Below are 14,172 nucleotides of genomic sequence, written 5' to 3' on the forward strand. Positions count from 1 at the left end.
AGTTTTAATAACTGATGTTTTTTCTATTATTTTTAATGTCATCATTAACATACTTAAATGTCGAATTCTCTTTAGGCGGTGATTGGGGGCGTAGACGATAGCTTGCAATTACCTCTATTCTCCGCGTAATGATAATTTAAGAAAAAAGGAAAAGGCTGATCCTTTGGAAGCAGTGAAACAACACTACTATATGGAAATTGTAGACTGTTTGATGAAAATTCTAATATAAACGCGCAACATATCACACACACCCTAGCACCGGCTTAAGATGTATTCATTCTACAACACTAAAGTACATAAAGTCAAAAAATTTAATATTTTTATTTCTATCGTTCAATTCATACAATTGTTGTTGAGAAAATTTCATACTTAACTATAATCCTTCGTTAGTGTAGAAGCTTGAGGGCTGTTAAAGCCGGTGCTATGGGGACATGAGGTGTTGAAAGTTCCATTTCCAAAACTCAATTAAACTCCATCTGCAATTTTCGTAGCTCTGTTTTTGTTTTTTTTTCTTTTTTACTGGTTTCACCAAAGGGATCTCCTATTTTCAAAAATTTGTTACTTGTATATATTTCATTTGACATCTTCAAAACTTATGTTTTAATTGTGTGAAAACAATAAAATTTGTCTCTAACGTTAGTCAATCACTGCTCTGATTTACCGTCTACGTATTTCAAAATAATAAAAAAAATATGCATAATTTTCTTGTTTATTTATTTTTTTTAGATGACAATGAGTATTTTATCAATACTGAAAAAAACATTACTTATATTAAAAGTTTAAAAGATTATACTGCAAATACTTTGCGCAATCCATATAACGCTGTACGTGTTCAATGGATACAAAAAAGGGCTTGACTTTAACATATAACTTCCCCGTCACGATAAGAATTTCTTCACTTATTTTGTTACATTTTAGATATATTGTTAGTGATTAAGGCGAGATAAAATCATAGATATATTTGTTCACTTGACATAGTTTTAGTTCTTGACAAACTGCCCTTATTTTCATTAAAAAATGAACATACTACTTCACACATTATCGTGTTGTTTTGTTTTTTTGTTTGTAAATGATATATCTGTACATAGTTCCCTAACAAATTACACTTGTGTGGTTTTTGAACAAATGCATATAAAACGTGATGAATTATGTTATTCGAGTTAATTCCATTTTCAATAAAACAAAAATCAACAACAACAAACACACACAGAGAAAATTTCTGTCTATATCATATCTGGCGCTATATTTCTTACAGTTGGAGACGACATTTTTTAATTACACATTGTCCCTTAAGTGAAATACTGCTTAAGCCGGTGCTCAGGAGCATTTCATTTATTCATTTATTTTATTTATTTATTTATTTATTTGTTTATTTACGAAAATGGAAAACGTATCGTATCCCATAAAACATTACATTTTATATGCTTTGTTCGTTTAAATACATGAAAATGGTGAAATTTGGAAGGTCTTCTTCCACAACTAAAGCTGGAAAGTCGCCACACGACCTTTACATTGTTAGTGCGACGTACACACCAACTAAATAACTTAGGAATTTAGAAACATTCGCACTTGTGAAGGCATTTAGAATTCATTTGGTACATAGCACGATATTGTTAAGTTTATTTATAATTGATATATTGCATATTTTGAAAAGTGATATTCATGCGTTTGGAGTTAATTTGTTTCAACAATTCAACACTGCGTTTAAGTCAATAAGTAAATAATTAATATAGAATGCTAAATAATGTGTACATGATGTTGTATAATGAAATTTATATTATATTTATAATTACCTTTGTTATATGTTTGCTTTTCGTTTTGCATCTATGGAATGCCTCGTTTAAGTCAATAATGCAATATTTAAAATAGTACAACAAATAAAGTTTAACTTTTTATTCAATTTTAAAAATATAAATTGCGTATCTGCACAAACATTTTGCAATTGTAAAATACTACGTTGTCGTCAGTCAATAAATGTTTATTCATAGTAAATAGCTACTTTGTATTTGATATGCTCTGAAGGAAATCTACGTATATGAAATTCAATTTTCACTTGTTTCCCCCATATCCCTCAAAATATGGCGTGGGTAATTTCTTCCGCTATCCTTCGCAATTCCAAAAGGAGTTAAACCATGGTTACGCATGACTTGCTGGTTATGCTAAAGAAATACTAGTAAATACATGTAGACAGGACTGATTTTGAGAATTTGGCTCTCTATAAGATGCTAGAGGCATTTTGTAGTACAAGTGGTATCTTGGTGTATTTTACCTATTTAAGGTATGCTGAATCCGATAAAGGTGGATACCAAATCTTGACCATTGAAATGGCCATTTAAAATGATCACTAAAATGACCTAAAATTTCTTTATCATAAATGGATGATATATCAAATAAAATTTTTAAGGAAAGGAAAAGCCTGAAATTTGTCAGAAAGCATGTGTGGGTAAAAACAAATTCGACACCAAAACAGAATTAAAAAAACAACAATCCAATATGGCCGAAAAATCCAAGATGGCGGGCATTTTTCTATAGGCCAATATAATAGTAATATAGAAGTAATATTAAAGATAGTACTGTAAATTTTAAGGCATTTAAACATAAGAGACTAGAATGTAAGAGATAAAATTTCTAGAAAGTCCCTACTCCTTTGAACCATCACTATATTTAGGGTTTACGCAGCGAACACTACACTCTTCCCTGCACTTTTTGCTAGATTGCAAGCATATAGAGTGGCTACTCAGATTCCTACTTATATTTGCACAGCTTGCGTATGTGAGGGGGTTAAAACGTGTGCATGTAAAATATACATTAATTAAAGGCACCTTTCTCTGAGTACTCTTGGGTTTTGGTGTTCGTTGTTCTGTTATCGGTCGTCGTCTTTGTTCTTTTGTTATCGGTTCTCGTCGCATTTCTCTGTTGTCAGTTCTTCTGTTATTGGTCGTGACTTTCGTTCTACTGTTAGTTCTCGTCGCATTTCTCTTGTTCTTCTGTTATTGGTCGTGATATTTGTTCTTCTGTTATCGGTCCTGGTCTCAGTTATTTTGTTGTCAGATGTTCTGTTATCGTTCCTTTCTCTGCTTTTCTGTTATCGGTTGTCGTCTTCGTTCTTCTCTCATCGGTTCTCGTCTGTATTTTTTCTGTAATCAGTCTTGGTCACCGTTTTCTTGTTAATTCGTTTGTCATCGCTTGTCAGTCCTCCTGTAATCGGTCGCTGTCTCTGTTCTTCTGTTATCGGTCCTCGTCTCTGTTCGCTTGTTGTTAGTTCTTCTGTTATTGGTCCCTGTCAGTGTTCTTCTGTTATCAGTTGACGTTTCTGTTCGTTTGTTGGCAGTTCTTCTGTCATCGGTTCTCGTCTCTATTTTTCTGTAATCAGTCTTGGTGTTTCTGTGATCGGTCCTAGTCTCTATTTTTCTGTTATTAATCCTTGTCTCCGTTGTTTTTGTTGTCAGTTGTTCTGTTATCGGTCCCTGTCTCTGTACTTCTGTTATCGGTCCTCGTCTCTGTTCGCTTGTCGTCAGTTCTTGTCTCCGTTCTTCCTTCTGTTATCGGTCGTCGTCTTCGGTCTTGTACTTTCGGTACTTGTTTCCTGTTCCGTTAAGGTCTTCTCTTGTATCTATCGTTGCCGTCATGTTGTGTCGATGTCCTGGTTTTGTCAGTCTTGTAGTCATTTTATTCGTTCAGTAGAGTAGCGGGGGATCGAACTCACGACCCCTTGATTTGTAGGCGGACAGTGTTACCACTGCACCATAGCGCCCGCTCTGAATAATAACCATTTTTGAAAGTCCTTTATACATTAAATACTATTTCAATGGCTAACAAAGGGTGTATTACAATTATATTTTAACACCTCTACTATGTAGCCAACCCACGTGACTTTTATATATGGTCAAAGAAAATATTACTCGATTTAAGTAATATTTTTATAGATAACATTGCTGTTACTTTAAGATATCCTGGTAATTTGGAGGGTACCCGGAATTGTAATGTCTATCAAATGATGTAATAATCTTCTTGTAGAATTTTCCCAAAACCGAGACTGAATTCCAAAATTTTCGAGAGCTGCCATGGTGTAGCAAGCACACGTAGCAATCTCCAGGTTTCAGACATTTAATGACTCGATGAAAATATGGTGTTGTTATTGTTGTTGTTGTTGTTTTCAACTTTAACTTTAAATTTCAAATTAAATCGTCACTTATTTCTAAACAAGTAAACATTTGAATGCAGTTATAATTGAATCTAAAAAAATGAATTATGCAGATATTATTTTCGGCAGAAAACAACAAATACAAACAAAACAACACACAAAAAGCTTACATGCAGCATACATGTGTAATGTTCACAATGTGCTGAAAACGGCTCTTTATTAATTTCAACATTTCAGCAAGTGACACATTTTATAAAAGAATGGGACAGAAACGTTGTTGTAACCATTTAAAAAGTAGGATTGTAAATTTGTAAGTTGGATATTTTTACCTAGTTTGCTCAACACTCAATTAACACAATTTTATATATAAACCTGTGGTACAGAATGGACAGAAAACAACTTTCATAGATTGAGATAGAGCAATAATGTCGTAGATATTTGGGTTACACAAAATTTTTGATCCTGATAATGTTTTAAGAAGGATAAACATATTACAAGCTTATATTCTTAAAATTTTGTACTTCTTTATTTCATTTTTTTAAAAAACGTGCAATTATGTAATTATTATGTCTTTAGTTAGTTTCTATAAAGGTGGCATCTTTTATTTTATAGATAAATTTATTATGTGTCACATGTCGCCTTTAAAAAGATTTTGTGGTGATTTTGCACATACTTAATCCCGCTTTTGCATGTTGGAACAACAATATTTTATTTGTTTGTATACGCAGCCTAATTGCTTATTTTGTATAGTCTTATTTTATTTACCTGTCAATTATGAATACAATACAGCATTCATTGAAATATTACATTCCACTTCGATTTCGTTAGAATTAATATGGAGAATATTTGTTTGTTTGTGTGTAAGATGAAATTTTATTTCATCGAGTGGGCTTTAAAAACAGTATTCCCACGAGTGACGTAGCCACGAGTGAGAATACTGTTTTTGAAGTTCACGAGATGAAATAAAATTACATCTGACGCAACAAACAAATCATTTTTCTTTTTATTTTATGCTTAAAAATAAGTTAAAACGAAATTTCCTTGATATTAACTTTAATATTAAAATCTGCTTGCCCCACTGGTAGCCTCTATTATGTACATGTAGTCGAATTTCTCATAAAATACAAGAAGTTTTGGGCTGAAAATAAGTCCGAGAATCAACGTTAAATGGCGATGATATTATTCATTTTATTAAAAAATATGAATGATCGCTTATTTTAATAATAGAAACAAGCCATTTTTGTAGGAGAAAATGTCCAACCATCCATCCATATTTCTGTTACTTACTACTTCGAATGTACAGTATATTAGACATGGCTCTGTTAAATGTAAGCGGCGGCCATTTTTAAAAGTTGTGTATTTCAAGGAAGGAAAATAATTATGTTTGATTCAGAGGGATATCATTTGGATTTGTTAGTCATACACCTTTTTAAAAGAAAGAAAACTTATTTGAGGATTGTAACAGACAATAAATAAGTGTTGACATAAGTGGCTAGGAAATAGGAAACTTGGAATTGTTGAAAGGCTGCCTTACGAACGTTGGGTTGTTTACTTATTCTTTGGGCTGATGGCTGTCATTGCTTTTCAAGTTTTCATAAAGCATACAGCAGTTATTGCTCGTAGGAAATATGCCCAAATGTCATCAAGAGCAGTTTTGCATGTGGAAGGAATGTATTTTTCAGACTGTAAAATGAAACAAAAAAATTAAGAGACGATATTAATTTTGCTGATTGGTAATTTGGATGAATAGAAGTAAGTTTTCTTCTTTTTATTACTTTTAACATTAAAGTTATTTATCAATTTCAGCTTTGCTTTTCTCTAAACAGCCTGACATTGTCAGAATTGTCAGCAAAAATAAAATTTAGGTACCACATGGGGAAAATCTTAAGAAAGTAGTTTCGTCATTGGAAAGTGTGAAATTATATTTTGATAATTTTCACTGTGAAATTATCAAATATAATTTTCACGGATAAATCAGTAATCCACTGAAAAGCATAAAATAAAAAACTATAAAACTAATGTTATTGAAAGTCATATCTGCTAAAAATGTAAACGTTATCCGCAGTAGCACAGCCGGTTAAGTGATTGACTGATGTGTGAGAGGTCTATGGTTCGATTCCTACTGTTGCCTTTTTTAAGACCTACTTTTTTTTTTTTTTTTTTTTTTTTTTTTTGGGGGGGGGGGGTTGTTATTTCTTTAGGGGGAGGGGTGCAGTATATATTTTAAAACACTTTTTGTCTCGGTTTGTGTTGTGTTTATGGCATTGGAATGGTATTTTTAACATTTCAAAATAATCTTTCAATATTAATTTTAAACCAAAAAATGATTGCTACAAATAATTTTGAAAATTACGGAACACCTGAAGTGACATTTTCCACACTTTCTCCCGGAATTGAATTCGTTTTTACGAGATAATAATTCCCAATTATAAATATTATTTCGTTTCAACGAAATATAAAATCTTAATTACGAAATATTGATTCGTTATTACGAAATTTTTTTTTTAATGAGAAATAGACTCTTTCCTGAAAAATATACAGAGATATTCCATAACTTGTTTACCTCGTAGAAGCCTAAGCACTGGTTGGAGCTTCGAACATGAAGAAAGTTTTTCAATTCTATATATAAGTAACCCGATAAAAAACATGGCGGATGGCGTGCCCCGTAGGCGCGGGGACTTTTGTCGTCCATTTTCTTATCATGCGGTGTTAATTTCTCCATTTTGATTGGCTTAGGGCAGGCGGTGTACGGGTAGAGGTGGTCAAATCAGGAACAACGGCAATAATTAACAATTCAGTTAATAATCTAATTTGTTAACGATATGCTTGTTCTCGTGTGAAAAGGTTTTTTTATTTCTGTGCCCAAGTCATTATGAAATTATCTCTAGTTGATTAATATGCTCTTTTTTGCAATTATATTACTTGTATCAAGTGCTTAAGAAATACAGTGCATGCGTACTTGAGTATGCTATAGCTAATAAGTGTGCTAAATTTATAACAGAATTTGTAAACATTATAAACCGTCAACACCATTTGCTTTATGGCACAAATGTTGTACAATTTGCATCTGTAATCAATTTATAAGAAACCTATTTTAGTGACTGTAAAAACTTTTTAGATATATTTTTTTTTGAAAACCAAACCCCAAGGCCCCTTTTATAATTTTCTATTTGAAAGATTATTTCAACTAGGTCGGAAATTGGGTTATTTAAATGAAACTTTAGGTTTAAAAAGTGTTTATGAAATTAAAGATTTTTTTAAAATTTTTTTTAAAAGACAAAAAGGTACACATTTTTTAAATTAATGAGAGCTCTTTATTAAAGGAACCAATGGGTTTTTAAAAAAATTTTGGGGGTTTTGTTTCTGGCCCAAAATGTTTAACTAGTGTTTAATTAAATTAAAGGGACTGTTTCCCCCCATAGTTTTCCGATTTTTTTTCAGATTTTTTTTCACGGTGGAAAGTGAAACAAAAAAGTGTCATCTGGCGGTAAGGACCAATTTTATGTTTTTTTAATATTTTTTTAAAAAATTGCATGAATAATTTTCATAAAATAATGTAATAACTTTACCGATCCCTTTTGCTTTAAAATTTCATATTATTGTGTAGCAACTGTGTACCGCCTGAAAAAATTACAAACTTTATTGTTTGATCAATTGTGATTATTGTCCTATTGGTTATTATTAACCATTACCATGATAGTTTAGTAATATCATTATTAACCATTACCATGATAATTTAGTAATATCATTATTAATATCATTATTAACCATTACCATGATAATTTAGTAATATCATTATTAACCATTACCATGATAGTTTAGTAATATCATTATTAACCATTACCATGATAATTTAGTAATATCATTATTTAACCATTACCATGATAATTTAGTAATATCATTATTAACCATTACCATGATAGTTTAGTAATATCATTATTAACCATTACAATGATAATTTAGTAATATCATTATTAACCATTACCATGATAATTTAGTAATATCATTATTAACCATTACCATGATAATTTAGTAATATCATTATTTAACCATTTACCATGTAGTTAGTAATAATCGATTATTAACCATATTACCATGATAGTTTATTAATCATTATTTACCGTTTACCCTTAATTTAGTTTAATATCATTATTTAACCATTACCCAAAATGGACGAATTTAGTAATATTCATTATTTACCATTACGGATGATAATTTAGTAATATCATTATTAAACCATTACCATGATAATTTAGTAAATCATCATTATTTAACCATTACCGATTGATAGTTTAGTAATACATTTATTACCCTTTACCATGATAATTTAGTAATATCATTATTAACCATTACCATGATAATTAGTATATCATTATGTTAACCATTCCATATATTTAGTAAAATCTATTTAACCTTTCCTATTTTATAAAATCTTTATTTAACCCAACCTTATATTTTTCTTATTTTCCATTCCTGGGAAATTTTAATTTCATTATTTTAACCCTTACCATATAATTTTGTAATATCTTTTAACCCTTTCCCTGATTTTTTAGTTAAAATATTATTTAACCCTTTCCCTTATTAAATTAAATTTTTTAAACCAAATTTCCCCTGAAAAGTTTTTTAATACCCTTATTTACCATTTCCTGTAATTTTGTAAAATCCCTTATTAAACCTTCCATGTAATTTAGAATACATTATTAACCATTCCCTGATTAAATTTATAATACCTTATTTCCATTCCAAAATAAATAGTAAATCATTTTTAACCTTACCCCTGATAATTTGTAAAAATCTTAATTCCTTACCATTAAATTTGTAATAGCTTATTTTAACCCTTTTCCTATTTGTTTATAAACATAATATCATTATTTACCATGATAGTTTAGTAAATATCATATTAACCATTACATGGTAATTTAGTAATATCATTATTTACCATTTACCATGATAGTTTAGTAATATCATTATTGAACCATTACCATGATATTTTAGTAATATCATTATTTAACCATTACCATTGATAATTTAGTAAATATCATTATTAACCATTTACCATGATACATAGTATAGTCATATTAAACCATAACCATGATAATAGATAATATCATATTTTACCATTACCAAGAATAGTATAGTATACATGTATTAACCATGATAATTTAGTAAATACTCATATTTACATTGATTAATTAGCAATATCATTCGTACATATTAATCCATTACCGATGATAATTTAGAGTATACATTATTAACCATTTACCATGATTATTAGTAATATCATTATTAACCATACCAATGTAAGTTTAGTAAATATCATTATTAACCATTACCATGATAATTTTAGTAATATCATTATTTACCATTACCATGATAATTTAGTAATATCATTTATTAACCATTACCATGATAATTTAGTAATATCATTATTAACCATTACCATGATACTTTAGTAAATATCATTATTTAACCATTACCTGATAATTTAGTTTAATATCAATTTATGAGCGCGATAGTGAAATAGTAACTATCATTATTTAAACCAAATTACCATGAGTAATTTAGTAATAGTTCATTATTTACCATTACCTATGTAGTTTAGTGAATTTCATTAATATTAACCAATTTACCAATAGTTTAGTAATATTCATTATTTACCATTACCATGATAAGGATTTAAGTAATAATCATTATTTAATTTTAGTAATATCATTATTTAACAGTTACGCAATGATAGTTAGTATTCGATTAGTTTACCATTTACCATTGATAATTTAGTAATATCATTTATTAACCATTACCCATGATAATAGTTTAGTAATATCATTATTTACCATTACCCTGGCATAGTTAGTAATTGATCGATTATCTTAACCGAATTACCATGATAAATTTGAATATCATTATTTACAATCTTACCAATGATAGTCTATGATGATTCGATTATTTAACCGATTACGCATTGATAATTTAGCTATATTCTTATTTACCATTACCATGGATCGTTTTAGTAATATCATTTTATTTAAAACCATTACCATGAGAGTTAGTAACCCATTATTTTTACCGGGGAGGTTAGCGCGATGGAGATGGTTGGAGTTACGATTAGTTTACCATTCCATTGAACATGTAGTGAGACAAAGGAGATCCAAACAAAACCTTTTCCAATAGGCAGTGAAAAACAAACCATATAGTTTGGATTAATCGTTTGACTGATCGAGCGCTGCGGCCAGCTAGCACCTATTAAAGGCGGAAATTACATTATCGACACTACAATTTTTATTTCTCAATATCTTCTTTCTTCGGCGTGCGTGTTTTATTCTCAGCGGAAAATGAAAACAAAGGGTTTTTTTTTTATGGGAGGGAAAACCCCAGCAAAAAGTTTTAAAACCCGTCGGGATTAAAATTAAAAAATTTAGTTTTTTGGGTTTATTTTGTAACTTAAACCTCGTATGTTCCCTTTTCCCCTTTTCAAGGGAATAAAAAGGATTTGGGGGAAAAAGCAAAAGGGCCCAAAACCAAACCCCAAAACCCAGTTATGTGGTTTAAAATCCGAAAAATTTCAAGTTTCGGGTCAATTTTTCCCGAAGGACCACAAATATAAAACGGTGAAAGGGACAATAACTTTACCTTGGTTGTTGGGATAAAATTCGGGAAAAAGTGATCCCCCTTTGAGCCGTGAAATTTAAAAATAAAAAGGGTTTAAAAGACCTGGTTTTAATAGTCTGTTCATGGAAAGAAAAAGGTTTGGAAACTTATTCCGCCCCCAAAACCCCTGAAACCCACTTAAAATTGGGAATCGTAAATTTTTTTCCCCCTGAGTGTTTTTGGGGGGGAAACCGCCCAAGTCCCCATTCCCCGGGGTAAAGGGGGTTTGATGGGGATTTTTTCCCCTTTATAAAATACCGGGGACCATCTTGGCCCGAAAGCAATTTAAAAAATAAAAATGCCTAAAATCCCAGGTTATCTTCCGAAACAAAAAATTTTATTCACTCGGCAAATTGGGCGGGGGATGGGTTGCAAGTCACCCCTCTTGTTTTTGCTTTCGAAAAGGGGCCCCGGTTTATTTTGTCTTTTTTAAAAAGCTTGGGACATTAAAAGCTTGGGGGGGGGGGGGTTTTTTTTTTGGGTTTTTTTTGGGGGGGTTTCCCCTTTTTAGGAAAGGGAAAAAAGTGTCAATTGAAATGTTCCATGTAACCCCCCATTTTTTAAACATCTGCGGATTTTTTTTCCAAAAATTTAAATTTTTACCAGTTTTTGGGGAAAAGGTTTGGGAAATTTTGCTTTAAATCCGGGGGGGTAGGGGTGGGGGGTGTTTGCACTTGACAGTACCGTCCATAAAAGGGCATCAAACCGAGCCCCAAATTTTAAATTTTTTCCCTTTTTGGGCTTTTTTGGCTTTTTCTCTCTATTTTTCGCCCATCGCGTTTTTTTTGGGGGGGGACCGCGTGGGGGGGCCCGGGGAAAAAAAGTTTGGCCCCCGTTAATTCAATTTTGGGATTGTTTTCCGGGGGTCCCAAAAAATTTGTTCAGCACACAAAATTTTTTCTTGGGGTTTTTTTTTGTTTTTTTTTTTTTTTTGGGATCTTTCTTGTTGGATGGGTTTCCCGTATTCCCAACTTAAAACTGTTTGGAAAACCTGTAGGATTTTGTGGGCCCGCTTTTTAAATTTGTCTTTTTTACGGGATATCTGTATTAAAGCGGGTTCATGACCCCAAACCCCCTTTTAAAATTTTCCTTTTATTTGTTCCGCCCCTTGTTTTCTCGTTTGGGGAATGCATTTTTTTACTTGGGGGCCTATGCCGGGTTTTATGGAATGGCTTTAGTGTCCTTGAAAGGGTTTCCCTAAATTTAACCCCCATATGAAAAATCTGCGGATTTTCAAAATTTTAATTTTTACCAGTTATGTTTAAAAGTTTAATTTGCTTAACCTGCCCATGGGGGTGGGGGGAACGGTAGTTTTGCACTTTAAGTTTCCGGATGAAAACTCAAAACAAACCAGGCCCGCAAATTTTCAAAATTTTTCCCTTTTTGGGTTTTTTAGGGGGTTCTTATTTTTTCTATTTTACAAGCCAGGTTTCTTTAAAAGGGGGTTTTTTTGATATCCTTGTTATAAATATGCCTTTTTTAGAAAATCGAAAAAAAAATGGTTTGGGGAAAAAAAAACAAAATCTTTTAGAAAAGAAAGAAATTTGAATCCTAAAAAAAAGGGTCGTTGTACAATGCAGAAAGCGGGAACTGGGGGCAACTTTAAAATTAAAATTTTTTTTGGCTAATTTAAAAGGTTTTGTTAAAAGAAACAAAGGTTTAACCCCAAAAAGGGGTTTGGGAGTTCTACATGCCAGTAGTTTAGGGTGTTAGTTAAATTTGGGTCCCTAATCTATTTACTTTTTCTTGAAATTTTTTTTGGGGTTTTTAAAAATTTATTGGGTTTTTTATTTACTTTTAAAAAAAGGGGTTTAAAATTTTTTTAAAAAAATCATTTTAAACATGAGGAATTTTTTCATCTGGAAAATAACTTAAATTGTTATTTAAAAATCTTTTCCCTTTTAAACACTAAACAAAAATCATTCTTTGAATAATTCTCGTCTGGTGAATATTACTCACTCGGTAAATGTTGCTCACTGAGCACCAGACCGGTGCTAGGGGCATGAGGAATGTTACACTATTTCATTATCCCTCATGAACAGGCTCAATCAAACTGAGTCTGCAGTTTTCTTGTGGTTAATGCTTTTGTGGGACCACACTTTTCCGGCGGATTTTTACTCACTTTGTGAACACTAGTCATTGAGTATTGCTTACTTCATGAACACTATTTACTGGGCACTTCTCACAATATGTTCACTACGCACAGATCACTACCAATTCATAAACGTACACTTGTACTTAATGATCACTTCTCACAATATATGGACAATAACTCTATGAATAATACTCACTTATTACTACTCTCATAATTATATAAGTATCAGGACCGATACTTATTGAACATTATTCATAATAAGAACATTTCTCACAAGAACTACCCATATCATTCCATGAGCGATAAGGTGGTTGTGAGGAAAAAAAGATGATGATAATAAATGTGGTGGTGGTGGTGAAGAAGACAAAGGTGATGATAATGATGGTTGTGGTGAAAAAGACAAACGTGATGATAATGAAGGTAGTGGTGGCAGTGAAGTAGACAAAGATGATGGTTATGAAGGTGGTGGTAAAGAAGACAAAGATGATGATAATGAAGGTGGTGGTGGTGAAGAAGACAAAGATGATGATAATGAAGGTGGTGGTGGTGAAGAAGACAAAGATGATAATAATGAAGGTGGTGGTGAAGAAGACAAAGATGATGATAATGAAGGTGGTGGTGGTGAAGAAGACAAAGATGATGATAATGAAGGTGGTGGTGGTGAAGAAGACAAAGATGATGATAATGAAGGGGTGGTGAAGAAGACAAAGATGATGATAATGAAGGTGATGGTGGTGAAGAAGACAAAGATGATGATAATGAAGGTGGTGGTGGTGAAGAAGGCAAAGATGATGATAATGAAGGTGGTGGTGGTGAAGAAGACAAAGATGATGATAATGAAGGTTATGGTGAAGAAGACAAAGATGATGATAATGTATGTATTGGTGGTGAAGAAGACAAAGATGATGATGATGATGATGAAGGTGGTGGTGGTCCATGGTGATGGTGAAGAAAAAGTCAAAGATGATTATAATAAAAGTGGTGGTGGTGGTGGTGAAGAAGAAGAAGAAAATTTTGGTGATTATATTGAATAAACAGATCATATATATAGCTGTGGTGGAAGAAAGAGAAGAAGATGTTAGTGGTAGAAATCGTCAATTAATTTATTTTTTTAAGCAGCATGCCTCCAGATTCATCCTAATTTTCATGAAAATTTTGAAAAATATTTTAAGAAAAACCAACAAAATATTGTGAAATGAACAAAGAAAGAAAATTTTATTTTGACACATTTCAATCGGCACTTATAATCCACGTAAATTACGAAAAAGGTCAAAATATGCAAAAG

The 14,172-nt window shown here is 31.6% G+C and overlaps 1 protein-coding gene across 1 annotated transcript; it reads left to right on the forward strand.

Moving 5' to 3' along the window:
* Nucleotides 1-6,790: 6,790 nt before the first annotated feature.
* LOC132756385 (uncharacterized) lies at nucleotides 6,791-13,921 on the forward strand. The gene is made up of 2 exons (XM_060747447.1): nucleotides 6,791-6,809; nucleotides 13,206-13,921. The coding sequence occupies exons 1-2, from the start codon at nucleotides 6,791-6,793 to the stop codon at nucleotides 13,919-13,921; spliced, it is 735 nt and encodes a 244-aa protein (XP_060603430.1).
* Nucleotides 13,922-14,172: the final 251 nt, after the last annotated feature.

Source organism: Ruditapes philippinarum, unplaced genomic scaffold (assembly GCF_026571515.1).
Source record: "Ruditapes philippinarum isolate M1 unplaced genomic scaffold, ASM2657151v2 ctg570_1_1_1_1, whole genome shotgun sequence".
Classification (NCBI taxonomy): domain Eukaryota; kingdom Metazoa; phylum Mollusca; class Bivalvia; order Venerida; family Veneridae; genus Ruditapes; species Ruditapes philippinarum.